The sequence below is a fragment of the Ochotona princeps genome, chromosome 32 (assembly GCF_030435755.1).
Source record: "Ochotona princeps isolate mOchPri1 chromosome 32, mOchPri1.hap1, whole genome shotgun sequence".
NCBI classification, from domain to species: domain Eukaryota; kingdom Metazoa; phylum Chordata; class Mammalia; order Lagomorpha; family Ochotonidae; genus Ochotona; species Ochotona princeps.
In genome coordinates this window covers 9,317,768-9,340,252 of record NC_080863.1, presented here as the reverse complement: position 1 = coordinate 9,340,252, position 22,485 = coordinate 9,317,768, and the positions used below count along the sequence as shown (strand labels likewise).

At 42.4% G+C, this 22,485-nt stretch overlaps 2 protein-coding genes across 3 annotated transcripts in view; one reads left to right on the top strand and one right to left on the bottom strand.

The window, feature by feature from the left end:
• CCDC146 (coiled-coil domain containing 146) overlaps positions 1 to 22,485 on the bottom strand; it is a 117,762-nt gene that overhangs the window by 52,163 nt on the left and 43,114 nt on the right. For both annotated transcript variants that reach the window (XM_058657565.1, XM_058657564.1), the window contains exon 2: positions 20,143 to 20,312. In XM_058657565.1, coding sequence (XP_058513548.1) covers positions 20,143 to 20,301 — 159 coding nt within the window. In that variant the 5' untranslated portion in view covers positions 20,302 to 20,312. The remainder of the gene's footprint in view (positions 1 to 20,142; positions 20,313 to 22,485) is intronic.
• On the top strand, positions 973 to 4,506 carry FGL2 (fibrinogen like 2). The gene is made up of 2 exons (XM_058657568.1): positions 973 to 1,687; positions 3,586 to 4,506. Exons 1-2 carry the CDS (start codon positions 1,039 to 1,041, stop codon positions 4,290 to 4,292), a joined length of 1,356 nt encoding a protein of 451 aa, XP_058513551.1. The 5' UTR covers positions 973 to 1,038; the 3' UTR covers positions 4,293 to 4,506.

Sequence of the window (22,485 nt, the reverse complement as noted above, 5' to 3'; positions counted from 1 at the left end):
ATGCTGTTGTGTAAATGAAAATAACAGAAGGCGGTCCCTCTCTGAGGGGCTCTTCCTTCCTCCCTAAGAGGTGCTCAGTGTCCAGAGCCTGAGATGCTCTGTTGGTGGGTGCTGCAATGAGTGCGGCAGGAAGGCAGAGCAGGTGTCCTGCAGCTGGGATGGAGGAACCCACCCTGCAGGCAGGAGTCCAGCACATCAGATCCAAGGCGGGGAGCGGTGGGTGGCCTGGAAGGTGCCAGCACCGTGACAGCTCATGGGGAAGGGCACCAGACCCAGCTGCTGGTTTTTGTAAAAGATGATAATGAACTTCTGCATGTCCTTGGAGCATTTAGTTATTGACACGCACTGCGCGGTGGCCCAAGGAAGGAAAAAAAAAAAAAAAAAAGACCCCAGCCTGCTCCTTTGCTTTCTACCCGTCTTCTTCTGGTTTCCAAGTAGAAGAAAGAGCATCCACGTGTAGAAGGCAGAGAGCTACACCTCAATCTAGTTTAGAAACTTTTCAAAAGTCCTCACTGGAAAGTCCAAGAAGAAGCAGATATAAGTTCTCCAAGAAACTTCTAAGAAGGAAAAAAGACTGATGAGTAAGACATTTGTGTGCTTAGACAGCTTGGGGAAATTGCCACCTTCACGTTGGTCTTTCAAAAATCGTTTCTGTTCCCACCCCCCAATAGTCGAGCCCAATACAATACAATGATTTCTTTCGAGTGCACGTAGAGCCAATTACTTTGGCAGCGTGAGACTTCTGGGCCATATCACACCCTTCAGGAAAGCCATCCTGGCTGAGTCCGTGTGTCCCACGGGACTGCGGTGCAATGGCGATGGCAGAGAAATGGCAGGTTTTGGCAAGCTGCACAGGAGGAGGACGCTCTCTTCTTCCTGTGAGTTTCTGAAACTTGTGATGCATAAGCTCCCGCCCTTTTCTGGGAACACAGAAAAAGCCTGACTCAGGCAGCTGCTGCGGGTGATTAAAGCAGCCTGAGAGAGGAGAGAGAGAGAGGCACACACTTCCCCCGACGCAGGGCTGAGCGCACAGCCGCGATGAAGCCAGCAGCTCAGTGGTACTGGCTGAGTTCAGCCGTTCTGGCTGCCTCTGGCTTTTTAGTTGTGGCACATAACGCCACCGCGACCCCGACCGCCGCCGAGGAGGAGATCCAGGACCAGAGAGCCGCAGCCGAGGACGCCTGTGCTGTGAGATTGGAGAGCGCGGAGAAGTGCGAGGGAGACAAGTGCCTGTACCAGGTGAACCTGCCGCCGCTGACCCTTCAGCTCCCGAAGCAGTTCAGCAGGATCCAGGAGGTGTTCAAGGAATTGCAGGACCTCAAGGAAATCGTCCGCAGCCTGAAGAAATCGTGTCAAGATTGCAAACTGCAGGCTGATGACAGCCGAGCCCAGGGTGGGAGTGGGCTGCTGCTTCCCGCCAGCACCGGAGCCCCCGAGGAGCACGCTACCCACAGCAACAGGGTGGAGGAACTGGAAGGCCAGGTGAACGAGCTATCCTCGGAACTGAAGAACGCCAAAGAGGAGATCAGCCTGCTTCAGGGTCGCTTGGAGAAGCTGAATCTGGTAAATATGAACAACATCGAGAACTACATCGATAACAAAGTGGCCAATCTGACGGTCGTAGTCAACAGCTTGGACGGCAAATGCTCCAAGTGTCCCAACCAGGAACAGATACAGGCTCCTCTGGGTACGTGTTTTCTTATCATTTGTGTGTGGATGTCATAGGGTTAAGACAGTGCCCATAAAACATTAACCTGAGTAAATAAATGGATGGTGGAGTGAATAATTATGCCTTTTCTTTATCAAGGTAGGAAAAGGAAAAAAAACCACACACACAAAAAACAAACAGAACAAGTTATCTGCTCAAATGTGAGCACAGCAGTGATACATGACCAATTAGAAACATCCCCGGAAAGCACTTTCAGTTTTAGGATCTTCAATTGCGAAAGCCAGACCACCAACCCCCTCTGCCACACACACACACACACACACACACACGCAGAAATAGAGTGTGTGTGTGTATTTCTTAATGTTTCTGTGTATTTAGCTTATTGCTTTCTTCACTGAAAGTGTTGGAAAATAAGGACAGGCAATGTTTGCAGGTGTGTGTATTCATTTGTCATCAGTGCCTCCTGGCTCTGTGACCACCATTTCTCAGTGGTACCAAATGGTCTTTGGAAGACTTGAGTAAACAATCCTCAAGTTCAAAACTATTGCAGCAAGCTAGTGGAGGCAGGAGATTTTTCTAGGAGAGATAGAAGCAGCTTTGCTCATGAGCTCAATCAGTGGCCTTGAGACCTGATGGTACAGGCGTGTGGTGGGGGGAATTTCGGCAGGCCGCTAAGGAAAAGTGTACATTCTTATCCTTTTACCTTGAGCCAGAACTTGAGCCTATCAAAACAGAATGCACCCTCAGCACCCCAATTACTGAAATGAACTTTAATGGGGTTGTTAAGAACACGGATCTACTCGCCTTCTCGCACATTTGAAATAACAGTGTCATTGGTTCCTCTAGATCCTTGGCCTTCTGCCCGAGTTTCTGGTGGAAGCTGGTTGTTGCGTGTGGTCTGTTTAATCCCTGGGTAGCCATCTCTCCATCAGGACCGCCACTGACCATGCACTGAGGGGCGATGGAGAAATCCTTTTCACTTGGCCCAAGTAGTTCTGGTCCATTCCAGCCCCAGGGACTCCTCAAAGTGGCTGGTGACTTCAAGGGCCAATGGCAACCTGCATAATGCTGCACCTTGCACACCAGAGGCACATCACTGAGTACATGTTGGAGCGAGCACTGCACAGCCACTTGTCACAATATGAACAAAACGGTTTTTTTCCCCCCATTTTCCTCTAAAAGTTTTGGAGTAAAGTTCTGGGTATTCTGAGTTCTAAATACAGATGAATTGGACTGTTGTGCCTTAGAGAATCATAATCAACAGTCTTTAATAAATTTTTGGTACGAAATTGTCCTGGAATAAATAGGCATTTTTGCTTTCTTCAGAGTCCCCTGATCTGCTCATTTACATTGACCCTGAGGACAAGCACGTGTCGTTTTTTTTCTAGAAACCAAACTTGTGAAAGACTAAGTACCTTCCCAGATCATTAATTCAGAAAAAGAATACTGATAGATTATTGAGAAAGAAATGTTCCTGTTGTGGCTATCTAGTAGAAGAAATGTGAATTTATGGTGGATACTGTATATTATAATTTTAATGTGTCATTTGGAGCAAACCCTATAAAACACTGTGACAGTGAAGGCTACCCGTCCTTTAGGGTACGGAAGTGGAAGTCTGTTTTATTTATTTATTTATTTATTTATTTATTTATTTATTTTTGCCTAAGTATGAAATAAATTTCTAGGACAGCTGGAATCATCTGAATTTTTAGGACCAACAAAAGCAATGGGTGTGAGAAGGAGTGTTTCTGCCAAAGCACCATGCCCTTATACGCTTGCTAAACAAGTTCAAGTTAAGGTTAGCAGAATGTGCTGTCCTTCTCAAGATACTTTCGGACACCTCATTTTTTTCGGATGTGCAGTTTTTACTAACAAAATCTAATGCTTTCCTGCTCTTCCTTCCCTGGCCCCTTCAGTTCAACATCTGATCTACAAAGACTGTTCTGACTACTACGCCAGAGGCCAGAGAAGCAGCGAGATCTACAGAGTCACACCCGATCCCAGGAACAGTAGTTTCGAAGTCTTCTGCGACATGGAGACCATGGGGGGAGGCTGGACGGTGCTGCAGGCGCGGCTGGACGGAAGCACCAACTTCACCAGGAACTGGCGAGACTACAAGGCAGGCTTCGGCAACCTCCAACGAGAATTTTGGCTGGGCAATGATAAAATTCACCTGCTGACCAAGAGTAAGGAAATGGTTCTGAGGATTGATCTGGAAGACTTTCACGGTGTCAAACTGTACGCCACGTATGATCAGTTTTACGTCGCCAACGAGTTCCTCAAATACCGTCTGCATGTCGGTAACTACAATGGCACAGCCGGGGACGCCTTACATTACAGCAAACACTATAACCATGATATGAAGTTTTTCACCACCCCAGATAGGGACAATGACCGATATCCCTCCGGCAACTGCGGGCTCTACTACAGTTCTGGCTGGTGGTTTGACGCATGCCTTTCTGCCAACTTAAATGGCAAATACTATCACCAAAAGTACAAAGGTATCCGTAATGGGATTTTCTGGGGCACCTGGCCTGGCATAACTGATGTGCAGACTGGTGGCTTCAAGTCCTCCTTCAAACAGGCCAAAATGATGATTCGACCCAAACACTTTACGCCTTAAGTCTCTAGTGTTCATTCCTCCAGGCCTACTTCTTGTAACAACTGGGCAATTAGTTTCCTCAACATTTGGGGGGAAAAAAGCCTCCTTTCCAAAATGTTGTTTGTCCATGGCTAAAGTCTCCTCCAAGGGGCAAGTTTTTAGACATTACATGGCATTGGTAACAAAACAGAAAATACGCAGTAATGGGTTCTTTGTTGCTGTTAAGCTTATTCAATGAGTGCTTGTGAGCCACTGGGAGTATTCAGATTATACATTTGATTTATACTTTTTAAGATGTCCATTAGTTACAAATATTTCTATGGCTTATTCTACTTGTTACAATACAAAAGCAAGTGTCTGGTCAGGAGGCCAGCTTCTACACACATCATATGTATCTTGGTTATGACCTAAGCACATCTGAAGGTGTTTCATTGTTTTCAGGCTACAGATAGTAATTTGGCTATTTGTCTCTAAGTATCATAATCTTTAGTCCACATACATTCCACGTATGGCAGGAAGACCCTTCAGCATCTTAGTTCCAAGCAAAGAGAAATAGCAGATATAATTCAACCCATCCATGTAATATTTGTGACAGGTAAAATGTGATTAGGAATGTAAATGTGGTAGCCTAATGTCACCACTAAGATGCTTTCAGAAAACATCATTAACCTTACAGACAATAGTTTGAAAGAAATTCATTCACTGTTGATAACTCATTGGAAGTTTGACTGTTAAGCTGTTGTAACAGAAAATGTTCTTTGGTTCTGTGTATATGGTAGTTTTAACTTGAAACTGTTCATCGGTGTGCTAGACTACTGGGGGCTCTCTCTGGGAGGACCAGGTGTGGGTGGTAAATAACATTTATTTATAGGTTATATCGCTATGAAGGCCAATTTTCTATCCAAAACAACATTAGCTAGCCTTAAGTGGTTTCACTTCCTAGAAAGCTAAAGCTTTATTTATTACAAGTAGATAAGTTTTGAAAGCTATAGAACAGTAGTTCAATTATTATGTACATCAGTGCTGACAGATTGCTTATTTTGCTAACAGTAATCCAAAGACAGGTGCTTTTTCTTCTTCTTTTTTTAACCAAGTAGAGACTTCTTGAGCTCTGGATCTTTTAGAATTCATGACTTGTGGATTCATCAGTGTATTTAAAAGAGCCATACGCTTAAGTGCATCATTTGGGGAAGAGCAGCAATTCAGATAAGAGCACTATCACAGTGCAGGTAAAGTTTAAAACAGCAAGTAAAATCTTGGAGTGATTATTATATGCAAATCAGCAATAAATTTGATGTTTAAATTCTGGTGTCTGCTTCTAACGCACTGCTTCAGAATATATTCACAAAGATGTATCTTTACCCGTCATTTGGAAGAATAAAGGTAATATAAGTTGATTTTCCAAAAATTAGGTCCTTATAGAATATTTTAACTAAAGAAACAAGATTCTTTTCAAAAAGGATGACACACAAAGAATTCAGGCAAACATGATGAAAATTGTGTTATTACAAATATTGTTAAAATGTTAAAGCAAGAGAAATCAAAGTAAAATCAAGTAATGAACAAATTGTAAACTATTTTTTGTAAACTATTATAAATTTCAAAGATTATGTGTCTATTCATTGGATATCATATATACATGCTATAGCTTTTTTACTTTTTAAAAAAGGAAAATCGGTGTTTGTTCCAATATCTATGTATATATAAATATTTGTTTCATATAATAGTTATAAATAAATGGAAGTACTCTTAAGTTTTATGATAAAAACTGGATTTAATTCCAAACACAGTTCTTAATGAAGACACATCCTCATATAGAATGTGGTCTCTGATTTAATAGGTAGCGGGTGTCATTAGTTCCACACTGTGGTAAATAACTTGCTAATTAATATAAATACTCAAGGATTTTTTTAATCTTCCTACTTTATTTCAAAGGATAAAACTTTTATTTTCTATTATATTTTATAACTTTTTTAAACAAATTCTGTAACAAATTTCTTTGGGAACTATTTCATGTCACCCATTATGGGATATATTCTGCACTCTGATCATCTGTAACATGCTAATGGAAATATATAGCCTTTTGCCTTAATTATTCACTAATATAAGCTAATGTTCATAAATGTGGGTTGACTTTACAAATATGCCATTAAAATCTTGCCAACATTCAATTCTGGTGGTTGGAATTTATTACCTTTATTATTTCTGAATATTATCATTCTTAGAAAATGTTGTTTAAAATTGGGGTTTTTGGATAAGCCAAATGGAGCTATTGCGTTTATCGTGAAAGAGTAGGGAGTGGAGAGGGGGACTTCAACGTTACTGAGAAGCATTTATGCTCCAAATGGACTTATAACATCACCATATAATAACCAAAGAAACAAGATACGGTATAAACAGACACAGCACGAGATGTGCCCGAGCAACAAAATTTGTTAGTCTTTTTGAATAGCTATCCTAGAAAAGATCTTCAAAGTCAAAGTGACAGCTAATTTCCTCCTAATAAGCTCTTGTATGTTACTTCTCTTTTTATGTAAAATTGGAGTAATGACTTATGTCTTTCTAAAAACATGTGCAATAAAAGACTTACTCTTCACATATTGTGGAAATATTAAATATTATGCCTTTGTTTTTTGGGTTAATGTTAATAGAGTGGCTCCTGACTGGAAGTTGTAGCGTGTCTTCCCAGCTAGATAATATTCATGACCTTCAGGAGATTCTACAGAGACCCATTTCATGAACAGGAACACAAAGGCAAGTAGAGGGACACTTTCAATTTAGTTCCCTCTAAAATTCTGTCCGTGTGTTTGAAATGCCAGTTTCCCTTCGTGACAATGCCCACCATGAATGCCACTGCTCTTTTGCCATGCCCTCCACGTCAGGTCACCTCTTTAGGGTGATTCCAGACACTTCTCAAAGAGCAGCCTCTATTGCCAGCATGACTGACTACTGGCTGCTTTCTGGACCAGTGTCCCAGTGTCACTAGATTGTTGTGCTACAACCGCCCACAAAGCCTTATTTCTTCTAAGACAAAACCTGGCCTTCTCATGAACTAATTTCTGCCCACCTTTACAGCTTCCTTTTCTGCCACTACTCCTGTTGCTGTCATACTCAATGTTTTGTGGTCCTGGAACAGCCTTGTTCTTTCCTGTCCTGACTCTGTACACACTGTTCCCTTGGTCACGCTTGACCAATGCCATTCAATACTCAACAGCATGGCATGATCCATGCTCTGTTTATACCTCTCCCACCCAATGGATTTTCATCTTATCCTTCAGGATTTAGAGTAGGGACTTAGTACCCGGGCTCTGGATCCCAAACCTACTCTCTGTAAGCTGTATGATCCCGAGTGACTCAATCCTGTTCTTGGCTTCCTTCAACTGTAAGATAATTCTGGGCTTTGCGGAAGATTGAATGAGTACTTGTAAAGACACAGAAAGCTATCTGTTTTCAATCACCATCACCCCACACAGTTCTCTCTTCCAGGCATGCTTCCCTGAGGACACTGAGAGGTGTGGCATCTTGGCCTCGATCCTGACCATCTTTTACATTCCTCCGTGTAGATAACATGGTTCAATAGACATCTAGGTTCTACCCTGAGATAGGAATCAGAATAGGAAAGAAGGAGATGGGACACAGGGGTGCTGTTGCTGAACATGTTTCCCTAGAGGAAGAGCTGCTGTCTAAAGAGGCAGCGTCTTGTCTAGTCAGAGGCTCTGACAGCTGGTGAACACAGGCAGGAAGTGGTAGAGCCAGCAAGACCACAGCAAAATGTGAATACATACGGATTCCAGAATAGGGTACAAGACCCAGGTAAACTGTTCCCAGGCAGCCTGGCAACATGCCCCTCAAGGGTACAACAATATCAGGTCAAACCAATGATTGTTCCAAGTAACCACATTGCAACTTGGACATTAATTTTTCAGCCCAAACTCCATGACTCCTTTCATTGCCAAAGAAACACAGATTCAAATAAAATTACCTTTGCTAACCACTTTCAATTCTTATCTCCTCTCTCCTCCACCTCTGCCCTCCCACCCCCACCTGCTAGAGGCAATGAGGGCACCAAGCCAGTGCGGCTGAACCTAACGTTTGACTTTACTCTGCGCCCTGCCAAAATTGCAACTTCTATTGCAGTGTGGTTTTCCCAGGTCTTTTGTTTGTTGATGGGAAACAAGAGGAAATGGGTGCATCCTGAGGACCGAGAAGAGCCTGAATCTCCAAACGTGATGGCACCCATCTTTGTCCCCAACACTGGACAAGGCTTCTTTTTCTCTTGCTGGAAGACACTGCTGCTTTCTCCCCAGAGGGCATGGCCTGATTTCTCTGTTGGCTCCTTCCTCCCCTCTTTGTCCATATCTCCAGATCTGTAATGAGGGCCTGCCCTAGTGCTATGAAGTCAAGTTGGAGGAGAAGCCTTTGCTCAACTTTGCCTGTTTCTCTTGGTAGAAGGCTGGGAAGACATGTGGAGACACATTCTGAGGTTGCTTGACTAGGGAGCTTAGACACATCTGAATGGATACAGTCATATTTAAACAGCAAACATGGACTGGGATGTGTGTTCAGGATAAGTAGTTAAGGCGGTGGTTAGAATGCACATGACCTTGGTTCTAGCACCAGCTTTGCTCCCAATTCTACCTGTTAATTTATATGTTGATAGACACCAGTTGATAGCCCAAGTAACTGGATCCCTGACACCCTCATGGGGGACCCTGTAGTCAGGTCCTGGCTCCAGACTTCAACCCAGGCCAATCTTGGCCATATGTAGGTACTTAAGAATTAACTAGTGAATAGGATCATTAATCAATCTACCTGTATGTCTCATGAATAAGCAAATAGATAAGTGAAACGATGGATTCAATAGGCTAGCTTGAAGAGATGTTCGATTCCAACAGTTTGCTTGCTAAGTTAGCCCAAAGCTAGCTTCAAGAGCAGCATATGCTGATTAGAGTTGAGTAGTCAGAAATGTTCCAGAATTCTAAGGCACAAAGATAGGAAAGTCAGGGCAAGAGTCAGCCTTAAATCACTCGATGAACATGTACTGAATACATACCATTGCCGAGACAATCTTCTGGAAGGCTGGACCAACACAGACAAAACTACTCTCATGGGGTTCATGCTTTAATCGGACTCAGATTTAAAAAGTAAATAAGCAACACAAAAAATTAAGCAGGACAAAAGCATTAGAAGCAGAAAAGCTATTTTACAAGGCTATTTCCAAAAGTTTGTGGAAAATGGAATAAACATACTTTGGTGCAAAAAAAATCAGTTTTAGTAAAACATATTTTGCATTAGTTTTTGAATATTCCTTGAGTGCATGGATTCCAAAATGCTTTGCACCAAATCAAACTGTTGTTGGATACTTATTTGAAAGGCAGAGAGAGAGAAGTAGAGAGAGAAAGGGAGAATGAATATGAATCTTCCATCTACTCTTCCATTCTCCAACTGCCTGCAACAGCTGGGGGACAGGAACTCCATCTGGGTGCCCCACTCTGACTGGCAGAAACCCAAGCCCTTGAACTATAGTTAACTGCTTCTAAGATGCATTAGCAGAGAGCTGGATCAGAAGCAGGGAACATGCAGGGTTCTATCCGGGCACTAACATATAGGAAGAGAGTGTCCTGCTGTGTCCCAACGCTCAACCCATAACTTACCTTTTGGTTCATTTTCCCACGGACTCTTCGGAATATCCTCATGTACAAGTATAGAGCGGTGAAGGGAGGCCTCCCTGGGGAGGTGATATTTGAGAAGAGGTCAACAGGACTGAGAGCAAGCCAGACAACTGGGGCAGAATGTCCCAAGCAAATGGAGCACCCATTTGAAAGTTAGTTTCACCCATGTGAAAGTTAGTCTGGAAATTCGATGGCAAGGTTGAACGTCAGCAAAGGGCGTCCCTGCATAAAACAGCAGATTCTGGGTTTGGGGTATAGGAAAGGAGATCAGGAATTTTGACCATTCCAAGTACAAGAATTCCAAGTGGAGATGGGCATTTGGATATGAGTCTCAAGTACAGGGTAAGACTTCTAGGATTCAGAAACAATTGGAAAGCTCCTTGAATACAGAGAGAATAAATCATCTGATAACCTAACTTTAAAAAAGAAAGTGTCCACGGATCACAGACTTTCTCAAAAGAAGCTCTGAGACCAGCTGCCATGGTATTGTGGAGACCCATCTACCTTCCAACTGTGTCTTTTCAGAGCTCCCAGAGACAACCCCAACCATATATGAAGAGGACAGATGTATTCCAACTGAAACAAAGAACTGTTTCAAGATTCTTTTAGGTTTGGGTTGGCTTCTCCTTGCCCCATCAGCTGAGTTACTGAGTATTTTTAGAAGCTATGATGGTATAGCACAGTAGTATCCTACAATCTACTGCTTTGGAGTTGGAAATGTACGTGAAAGCCCAAACAGGCAAAATTGATCCTACTGAATGGATATAGTTGTATTGCAGCAGCAGCAACCATGGATTGGGACGTTGTGAGATTGGGCTGGTGCCATGCAGGGTACAATGCGCATGACTTGTCTCCTCCCAGGTGTGTACCAATAAGAAGCTGAAGTAACAGTCAGAGCCTGAACTCAAATCCGGACACTTCCATGTGTGCTATGGATGCCTTTATCAGTTAAGGCAGATTTATGGGTGGTGGCAGGAGACAGAGAAAGAAAGAGTGAGCTTCCATCCTCTGGTTCACTTCCCACATACCCAGATAATCACAACAGCCAGCACTGGGCCAGGCCAAAGTCAGGAGCCCGGAATTCCATCCTTGTCTTGAACATGGGTAACAGGAGCCACAGTTCTTGGGCCATCCTTCACTGCTTTACCAGGTGCAGCAGGTAGAAAAGTAGATCGGACGCAGAGCAACTGAGACTAGAACTGGCACTCACATGCAGCTAGCGCAACCAAAGATGGCCCAAGGCCTTGACCCCTGTACTCCTAAGAGAGACCTGGAAGAAGCTCCTAGCTCCTGATCACTAAGTTCTGGCTGGTGCAGCCATTTGGGGGAGTGAACCAGAGGATTCTCTAACTCCTTTCAAACAAAATTACATCCTTAAAAAAAAAAGTTGATTCTCTATTGTAAAATGCCTTGCACAAAATCTAGCCTATTTGAGAAGAGGTAGGAGGTGAAACTTGTTCAGCCTTTAACCCTTCCCTGGAGGGTGGGGCATGGGGTGCCCTGGTATGCACAAGCTCCTGGGTTATCTTCCCTTTTCAGCTTTCTTGACATTCTTGGTATATTTCTCCTGAAATGGGCTAATATTTCACGGCTAAAGTACACAAATAGCTGAGGTCAGTATCATCCCTCTGATGGCCTTCTGCGTGGATCTGAGAAGGGGAGAGCACTTGTAATTATGTCCCATCTTGAGGTGAAGCGTCTTTTTGTCCCTTATCAAAATGATGATTTTTTTTTTGACTGACAGGAGATATTTCAAAAAGGAGTACATTTTCAAGTGTGTTGATGTCCCCACTTAACCTACTGGCCACAAATTATCTTCCTGCAGTTATATCCAAATTTATCACGACTCCTGACAGAAAAGACAAACAAGCTCCTAGCCTCCCCAAACACTATCTTGCTCCATGGTTACGGAGCAGAAGGTCCTGCTAAACCCATTCTGCTTAAGCATAAAATCCTCTGGAAGGTTCTTTGGAAGCACAGCCTTCTCATGTACATGCTAAGTTAGTTTTTCTGTTTTGGTAGATAGTTGCCCTAAGACATGAGGGTCACTTACACGTGGCTGGTGTTAGTAATGGCAACTTCTCTTCCTTTCTACCTTGTTACTTATTTTTTAACTCGATGAAGTCAATTATTGGACACCTGGAGAGGGCTTGGTCTCAGGGGTAATTATCGGAATTGGATGGGAAAGACAGATACTTTTATGATGAATATGACGGTGGGCATTTCATGGGTTCAATTGCCAGAGTGGGCACTTTCAGACAATGTCCTCAGTAGTTTTAAGAATCTGCAGACATGGTTCTAGAATGTCCAAGGAAAAGGGGTCAGGGAAGAAGACAGGAGAATGGGTTATGCGTGCCACATGATTCACCCAGAATAGCTCTGTTTTTATTCGGTCTTAGCACTCCATCTTTAATTTCCTGAATTTAAAACATCTGAAAAAGCACTGCCTCCCTGTGACATATCCCCTTGGGTGCTTAGCAGGAAAAGCAGAGTTAGACTAGATATATGGTGATTCCATAACTTGAAATACTTAAGCTGCTACTGCAAGTTTAGGTTGACTTGATGTGGAAAATACATTCAGAAACTCAGAAGACCTCATTCCTTTTTAAGTCTACTTTGCAACATACTGACTCAGTGCTGGGGTTATTTTCACAGAGTGTTTTACTAATTGCTGTATGCATTGATTCTGTTGAAAATCTTGGCATAGCAACTTGCAAGACAGTTTGCAAGGAATATAAAAAAGATACCATGTGCGTCCTACTCAGAATCCCTTAAAACTTTGATCGAATAGCTAACAAAACAGCAGAGGAAAGACCAAGTGTTGTGAGGTCCCGGCACTATGGGGAGAAGATATAGCAGCAGAAGGGACCACATTTTGTTAGCAAATGAGACGCTTCAAGTCTGAATTCTCTTGAGGACTGGCAGGGATTCCACAGCCCACACACTGGGCGGGAACGCCAGGCCTGGGGACAGGATAAGCAAAGGCACCAGGCAGGGTGCAGTCAGGAGGTACTTGGGAAAACAATGATGTGTCTCATTTGGCTGGACAGGGCTGCCACATGACAGAGGATCTTAAAAACAGGAGAGTGGCAGATCAGCCTGTAGAGGAAATGGACTGTAAGGTCAAGGCGATGTGACACTTCATCCTTAGGACGGGCAGAGAACAATTCCAATCTAAGTGTCTGTAATCTCCCCCAGATACCTCTTGATGACTCAGTGCTGGGCCTGTGAGGTGACCTTGAGATCCTGGAGGAGGAGGCGAACTGGAAGGAACTCTGAAGATTGCTCAACAGAATAACGAAATGGCCAAAGACAGCAAGGAGAAGCAGGGTGGCGATACAGGGAGGGGGAAAAAACGCAACCTGAGCTTGGGAAGGAAGAGGGAATAAAAGGAGATGAGGAATTTGAGAAACTTTGGCTGCTTTTGGGCTCCATTTCCTAAAGGGGATGCCAGGCAGCCACACTGCTTGCCCAGGGAGGAAGTCTGGGTTTCCTTTAGGCTGTGCAGGGAGGCGTCCTGAGGCAGGAATGAGAAGGCTAGTACATTCAGCTTACACGCCTTCTGCACAGGGCAGGGAGTCTCGCCAGCAGGAGGGGCTGCATGTGGAAACTTCACCTGCCTGCTTCACCTCTATATCCCACAGCCAAGGCAGCTAGGCAGGGAGGCTGCTGGGTTTGGATTTCCAGCAGAAAGGCATGGCAAAAGCAACTGAAAAAGGAGTGTGGGAGATAAGCATTGAGGTACCCCCAGACGACCATGAGCTGACAAAGGTTTGGTTAGCATAAAGTAAGGTTCTGAGTTTTAGCGACTTGCTGAAGACCACACAGCTAATAGACGCAGAACTGGAATGAAGACTCATCTACCCTGAGCCACTTTCCTACCCACTACTGATCAGAGAATTTCTCTGCCCTTAACCATTAAGATTTAGTGGTGATATTGTCAGCCTGTTCTTTCTCAGTTGTAGCTTTTACAGTTAGCAACATTCCTGCCTCCTGAACCTGAGGTTCTGTGTCAGGTAATCCTCTTGCCCTCTTCTTTTACACTTTGTATGTCACAGCAGGTGTAACCATTTCCCTGTACCTGGGGAGGTATGCCCAACAAGTAAAGGGATTTAGTCTTGGAGTCTAAGCTTGCTGCTGGCACCTCTTCTGCGTTTCTTCTGACACACGCCGGCTAGAACAAAGGTTAAAATACAATGACTCAAAGCATCAAGGTGGCAGGAGAAAACACAGGAAACAGGTTTATAACCTTGGAGTAACAAAGGTCTTTTGGCGTATGACATAAAACCCAGAAGGTGCAACAGCAAAGATCGATTAAAGTCCTCGCCTTGAACGTTCTGAGATCCCATATGGGCACCGATTTGTGTCCCGGCAGCCTTGCTTCCCATCCGGCTCCCTGCTTGTGGCCTGGGAAAACAGTCAAGGACGGCCCAAAGCCTTGGGACCCTGCACCTGTGTGGGAGACCCGGAAGAGCTCCAGGCTCCTGGTTTTGGTTCGGCACAGCTCTGACCATTGAGGTCACTTGGGGAGTGAATCATCGGATGGAAAATCTTCCTCTCTGACTCTCCTCTCTGTATATCTGACTTTTCAATAAAAATAAGTAAATCTTTTTAAAAAGAAAGAAAGCAAAAGGTCTCCATATGGGAGGAATGCTGTCATAAGTAATCTCAAAATAAAGCCCATGAACTCAGATGTCTGCAACCAGTCTACAGAGACCTTACTTTTCAACATATGGAGGTCCTACACATCACATGGAGAGGAAGGAGCAGCTCCATAGGAAAGTGGGAAAGAAGGACATGAAGAGAATTCCCAAACGGGAAGAAACAAATGGCTCTTTGTATTGACTGCATCCGCAGCATTGGCAGAGATGCCCCTCAACACCTGCCCTACGTACACACTCTGGACATGCCATATTCTGGACAATCAGTAGGTGGGTAGTATGTTACACTTGAGTCCCCTTGCCTTCCCAGGTGCACTCCTAGCCCTTTTCCTGGGAACACATTTTGCAGATGCAAACCAGCCCACAAGCTTCACCCTTCCTGGGTCCGGTTATGCCAAGGCCCAAGTACTGGACAGATGTGGGCAGTTCCTGTGCTGCAAAGCCTGCTCAGATTACCCAAACCAGCCAATGCTCAACCTGCTGACGCAGGCTCGCCTGTGCTGTACATGGGAAAGCACGCAAAGCCTACTGCTCACCATTCTTCTGTTCCGTTCTGCCTTCCAATCCACCCAGGGCCTTCTCATGTCACTCTTTTGCCATCCAGCCAAGGGAACTGTTATAACCATCATTTTAATCATAAAAAGTAGCTTCACCTCACTCATTCTAAAATTGTGAATAAGGATGATGATGATGAGGTAACATTTCTATTCTTTGAACAAGAGTAACCAAGTTCAAGAAATTAGACGGCACACTTTGCAGGTATGTGACTAAAGAGATCCTCTTTTTGTTTTGGGGGGAGTTGGTAGGAACAAAAATGGTTGCAATCTGCAGGGTGGGTACTTTGCAATAAAAACAAAACGAAACACCCCACCTGTTTCTCATTTAGTTGAAAGGCGAGGGGAGTGAGGTGAGAAAGAGCATTTCCATCCACTGGTTCAATTTTCCAACACCCTTAACAGTGAGGGCTAGGCCAGGCTGAAGCCAGCAGGCTACAAGTCAACCCGAGTCTCCCATGTGGGTAGCCGGCCATCACCTGTTGCCTCCCAGAATGCACACTAACACCAAGCTGGAGCTGGAAATAGAGACAGGACTTAAGCCCAGGCATTCAGGTATGACAGCGGGAAGTCCTATCACCTACCCACGGTTCCAATGACCTGTCCAAATTAAAAATAAATAAATAAATAAATGTGCAAATCCACCATCTAGTCATCTCACATCTGAATATATATCCAAAACAATTCAAAGGACTTTCCTAAAAACTCATTTCTCTGATAGGCACAGAGACTGAGTGGGTCAGAGAGAACTCCCTGTTTATCACATCCCAAACACCTGCAAGAGCCAGACTTGAGCCGGATTGAAAGCAGGACCACAGAAGTCGATCCAGAGCTCCTGAACCCAAGTACTTGAATCATCCACACTGCATGGAGTTGAAAATCATGAGCTGGTATTAGGAATGGAGCCCAGAGACCCAGCAACAAGCCACAGACTCCCCAACCTGGCTAGTGAACCCCTGACCCAAATGCCTGAGAATCTTGTGCGGATGTATGTATGCCCATATTCACAGCCACATCGTTCACAAGAGAATGGGTCAACAAAACAGGAATTCAACATACAATCGATTATGAGTACTAACCAGGCTTAGCACAAGAAATCTGACATATGCCGCAACACAGACAAACCACAATGGCATTATCTTCAGTGAAGTCAGCTTGAAGCAAATAGAAATACTGCATGATTCAAGATATCTAGAGTAGTCAAAACAGAAATTAGGATAATAGTTGCCCAGAAAGAAGGGAGGGCAGACTCGGGAGCTGCTATTTAATGGGTTTCAAGTATCCGTTTTGTTTAAGAAAAAGTTCTGGAGATTAGGGATGTAATGATGAGAAAACATTCAGTACTATTAAATACACTATGCACTTAGAACCAGCTAATATATTTTTTTATCATCATCAGAGTTTTAAAGATGAGCAAATCCAATGACCCAGCAATCCAGCTAGGATGAATTTGTCTTTTTCATATGAACTTTTCCAGTGTTCAATGCTGATCATATAAAGTTATTCAGTCTATCATGCCAATGATATGACTATCCAGTTTTCATTACAGTGTATACATGTATAGAGACGTCTTATACTACCCTGTAAGAATGTGTAATTTGTGTCAGCTAAACTAAAAATCTGAAAAGAAAAAAAAAAGGAAGTGAGTTACATATAATAGGAAATTGGCTTAATACAAATACATTCTACTCATGTACTGACGTCTATGCAAGCAAAAAAAATATCTATCATACCATGTCATGGTAAATAAAAAGAACACAAACAAGTCTACGTATGTGAAAAAAAGTGTGTGTGTTGCTACCACTCATGTGTGCATAAACTCCCTGTACTGCCATAAAGGAGACTGTTAGCACCGATTGCCTTGGGTGTTGTGGCACAGTAGGCTGAGTTACTGCTTGGCATGCTTCCATCTCCTATCACAGCACACTCTAGATTCAGCTCCTCCACTCCGATCGATCCAGCTGCCAGGGTAACACACCTGGAAATGGTGCTTTTTGAACTCAGTTATTTGAGTCCCCACCTTCCACCAAGGAAGATGTGAATGGGGCTCGGAGCTGCTGGCTTCAACCTTGTTATGGTCATGCGGAAATGGAAGGTCTCCCTGTCTGTTTCCCTACGACTCTGAAACACACATGCACAAAACGCAAAAACAATGGCTGATTTACAAAACGCGAATTTTAGAATGCGATGTGGGGTGGGAGGCTGACTTATCCTTCTCTCTATGCTATTCTGTACCTTTTGACTTTTGTGTGGTGTATATATTTTACATATTAGCTATTGGAAAAAGTAACTTTACAGAAAGTCAACTCTATGTGTGGGGAACCACTGTCCGACCCCCTGATGATTTGTCTTTAACTTCCAAGTCTAGCTTGCACCTCACTTGACCCTTGGTCTTGCTTGTCCAACACACACACACACACACACACACACACACACACACCTCTGTGACTGAAGACCTCGCCTTAGATGATCTGTCTGACGCCAACTTCCTGCTGACTCATCCAATTCATGTCACCTGTGAATCAAGTCACCAGATGGCCAATCCCAGCCTACTTCCTTCCACTTATGCCTCCAAGAATCTATGTAACAAGACAAACGTATCTGTTCCCCACCCACCTGTATACGTACTTGAATTGAAAAAGGTATACTACAATCCCTGAGCCTCTATTTGCAGTTCCTAATACAGTCAGGTAGTTCTTGAGTCACAAAAAGTGCAGTAAGATCCATATGCTGTCCTGAGTGACACAAGCCTTCACAAGCTCATCTACTTTCCTCCCTCCGGAGCTTTCTTTGTTAAAGGAGAAAGCAATACCATTGAGTATTTCTCTGAGTTTTAAAAAACCATCCTTACAGAATGACTATTTCAAAACCAGCATCCAAGTTTATGTTATTTTTAATATTTAATCAAGTTGCTACCATAGTTCAAGCATTGATAAGCTAGAAGTGATTAAATATAAACATACATGCACATGTTTGGAAAAAAACACATTTTTGCTATATCCACAGTGAAACAGAGAATGAAAAAAGAAAGCAAAATAAAACACACAGATGGGACAGACGAGCCATAGAGGGTAGGGTGACTATCACGTCTTATTCTCATTTTAGCCCTGGGGCTGTCATGATACAAACGCTTAGTGGATAATCTCAGAATGAGTAAAGAAAGATGACTCCACACTCAGGAGGTAGAGGAATGACCAATACTCCTCTGCTTTTCTCCCAACACTCTTGTGTCTGCTTTGCCCGCTCATCACAGCCTGTTGAGACATCAGGGTTCTTCAGACAAGACCCCCAGTTGCCAACCAGAATCGGTTTTCTTGTTGATCATTTCACAGGCGCCAAAAGGAAGGACATCCTGACACAGTAACCTCTCTTACCTTGCAACCTACAATTGGGCTGACCTGGCTGAGGGACGTGAGTCTACTTCGTCAGGTGGGATATGGTCTGTGTTGTCATGACCCCATTAAGCTTCATCACTACATGGCAGTCATGTGGATGCCTGAATATATGTAAGTGCATTCCTGGCACATATCAAGGATATCTTCCCTACTGGAAACTTTTTTTTTTAAGTTTTCATGCCTCAAAGTAAAAAATAACAAAACATATTTAGTATTGTTTAGTCAACAGTCAGTCAGTTTAATGTTTTTTTTCTTGACAGCTGTGTAAAATCTTGAATTCTTACAAGGGTGCCTGGATAGTTAAGTAAAAGTGAAAGCAGGTCAATGATAGCAAGATTTATAGAAGTACAGCACCTCTTAAAGTAATTCTTCTAAGTACTCCTATTAATAGGTAGGATAGCTAAGAAAAGCATATGGAAACTAACAACATTAGGTGTTTGCCTATTTGGGGTGGGATGCCTTTTCTTTCAATCTTTGTATTAAAGTAGGAAGAAAATTTAATTCCTTGAGAATTATTTTTTTAAAAATTTTTAATGTTATTATTATTTTTTTTATTTTATCGCACAATTGCATAGGGCCTAAGATTTCCCTATCCCCTCCCCAAATTCCCAAACCCCGAATGAGTTTCCCTAGCAAACTATTTTAAATTTCTTTATGGTCACCTCCATAAATTCATGAATAACTGTTAAAATTTCCACCTAGAAAACAAATGAAGCTTTAGCAGCATCAGAAAAGCACTGATATTTTTACCAATTAAAATCTTCTTTAACCAATTCCGAAATGATTTGGAGACCAGCCTTAAGAGAATTAAATGTATAACAATAAAATATACTTTGAGCAACTATATCAATAAAAAAAGAACTTTAGAACTATTGAATTAGATAAAACCAATGAAGCACCTCCGTATAACCAGATCATTCTGTTAAACATAACCCAAGCGGTAAGTTACAATCTTTGAGAAAGCCATTACGGCTTGGCTCAACTCACTTAACATGATTAACTCCAGTTTTCAGCCATGCCTTTGCAAATAATAAAATTTAATTCTTTTTATGGCTTAGTAGTAATTTATGGATAAAAATCCACATGCCACACTGACGCAAATGTTCTTAAACTGGGTGATCTCATAAACGTTCAAAATACAATAGTAAGTGCAAGAGGGAGGGAAGGGAAGTGGGGGTGATGAGGGAGGCAGGGTTGAGAAAAGGCTGACCAATGGATGTTAGGCTGTCACTAAACAGGAGTAAGAAAATCTGATGTTTTTTGCGCAGTGGGTGTACCACATACGGTACACATAGTATACCGTATTTTTCTAACTAACTGTAAGTATGCAAATATTTCACATTAGAGAAAGGCATCAAAAATTGCACTATTGCATTTAGTCCAAAATTGCCTGATAAGCTCTTGGAAGAAAAGCTCCCACCCCCTGCCAACCCATTTTCATTTTTAAGTGTTTAAAAATGTGCAGGATATATGTAACAATGAATTTTGTTTTTTATACTGGCACTGACTTCATCTGAATTTTTAAATAGATAATGATTCAAGTAGATAATTTAAGTAGACAGTTATAGATAATATAAAAAGGAATGTACCTCATGCAGAAAAATAAAAGCTGGGGTCTGAGCCAAATCAACCAGCCGCTCATCTTGAATGTTGGTGGTGGGCAGTATGGCGTAGATGGGGTCTTCCTCCTGTTCCTTTTCGTCCGTCTCTTCCTCTTCTTTGTCTGTGTTGGTGGCACTCTCCTCCATTTTTCACAATCCTGAAATCAAATTAGTGCATTTTTAGTGATTTAGGAACACTCTAAAGGAAAGCTAATGGGAAAGCGTGAGAGCAGGCAAAATCCTTCTGGTACAAGCTATCCTTCAATGGAACTTTAGTTAGTTAAAGTTGCTCTAAACCAATAAGCTGGGCTAAGTATGGGCTTGGAGAGGTTGAGGCTAGGCAGGATCAGCTGGAGAGCCAAAACAGGTTGAGAACCAAGAAGGCAAATCCCACTGAGCCATGGTTGTACGGACTGAGGCAGGGTTAGTGGTCTCTGGATTACAAGCAATAGACTGTTGACTTTCTGGCAAAGTGCAAGGAATGAAAATATTATAATAAGGATGTAACTCAATGTCAGCACAGAGATGAATGAAATAAGTCAGCAGGAATATTACACTCATGGTTTGGTAAATCATGCTTTACTTTCCGATATGTCTGTAATTTTATACCTGGTACATACTCTTATAGCTGCCCTTAAATTACCACATTGGAATTTTTAAAACATTTTGTTTCAGAGTTGTTTTTAATCTACAAATTAAAAACTGCAATGTAGTAAGAATTCCTATATACTCTACATCTAGCTTCCACTATTAGCATTTTATATTACTATTGTATATTTGTCACAAAAAACCACTCCCAGCTCCCCCAGTATCATCATGTCATACTAGTATATTTGCCACAGTTAGTGAATCACACACAGCTTCTTGTATTTTGTCTTAAGATTTATTTATTTGAAAGGTAGTTACAGAGAGAGAGAGAGAGAGTGAGGAAGACAGAGAAACCTTTCATCTGCTGGTTCACTCCCTAAATGACTTCAACAGCTAGTGTTAGACCAGTGTGAAGCCAGGAACCGGGAGCTTCTAGACCTCCCTCACGGTGGCTGGAGCCCAAGTACTTGGGCCATGCTCTGCTACCCTTCCAGGCACATTATCAGAGACCTGGATTACAAGTGGAGCAGCAGAGGCATGAACCAGTGCCCGTAATCAGCACCAATAGAAGGGATCATTTTTTGCAAGTGAAAGCTTTATCTCCTATCACACAACACTCGCCCAAATTCTATTACTTGAAAATCAGAGTTGCAGAGAGAGAGGGAGAAATAGAGAGGGACAGACTTCCATCTGCTGGTTCACTCCCCAAATAGCCATCAGCTTTTTCCCTCTTAAGGTTCCTTTGGCTGTTCTAGGCCTCTTGTGATTTCCTATGAACTTTAGCAATATATGTTATAATTCTGTGAAGAATATCATTGGTATTTTTGACAGCGATTGCACTCTTAGAATACTTTAGGTGGAAAGGGCATTCTAATTATATAAAATCTCGCAGTGCATGAACAAGAAGCATCTTTCCATTTCTTGTGTGTATGTAGTATGTAATGATTTCTTTCATGGGTGTTTTATGATTCCTTTAGTAGATATCTTTCATTTCTTTGGTTTATTTCTACATATTTGATATTTTATAGTTAATGTGAATGGGTTTTCTTTCTCTGCCTCTCTTTCACCAAGATCCTTCACTCCTGGTGTCAAAATGCTACTGTTCTATGTGTGTTTATTTTGTACTGCTACGTTACTGAACTGGTTTATCAGCTGTAACAGCTTTTGGGCAGTGTTCAATTTTTTTCCATATACTAAAACCATGTCATTTGCATACATGAATATTTCCATCTCTTTTTCAATTCTTACACTTTTTTTTCTGGTTTTTAATTTCTCTTGCTCATATTTCCAATACTATATTGAATAAGAATAGTAAAAGTGGCCATACTTGTTCCAGATCTGAGGATAAATGCTTTTAGATTGCTGCCATTCAACAGAATACTGACTGTGGGTTTGCCATGTAGAGCCTTTTTTCATTTTGAAGTCTGTTCCTTCTGTCTCCCGACTTAAGGACCTTTACTATGAAGGAATGTTTTGAATGTTCTCAAGTGTTTTCACTGCATATTCTGAGATGATCTTGTTCCTTTTTCCCTTCCGTTTGTTGATGTGATTTACAGTGGTTATTGAATTGCAAATGCTGAACCACCCTTGCATCTCTGGAATAAATCCCACTAGACCGTGATCTATTACCTTTCTCATGGAGCATTGGGTTTAGCTTAATAATATGTTGTTGAGAATTTTTCTATCTATATTCATCAAGAATTTGGTCTGTATCGCTCTAGTTTTGTGTCATTTTTTAAAAAT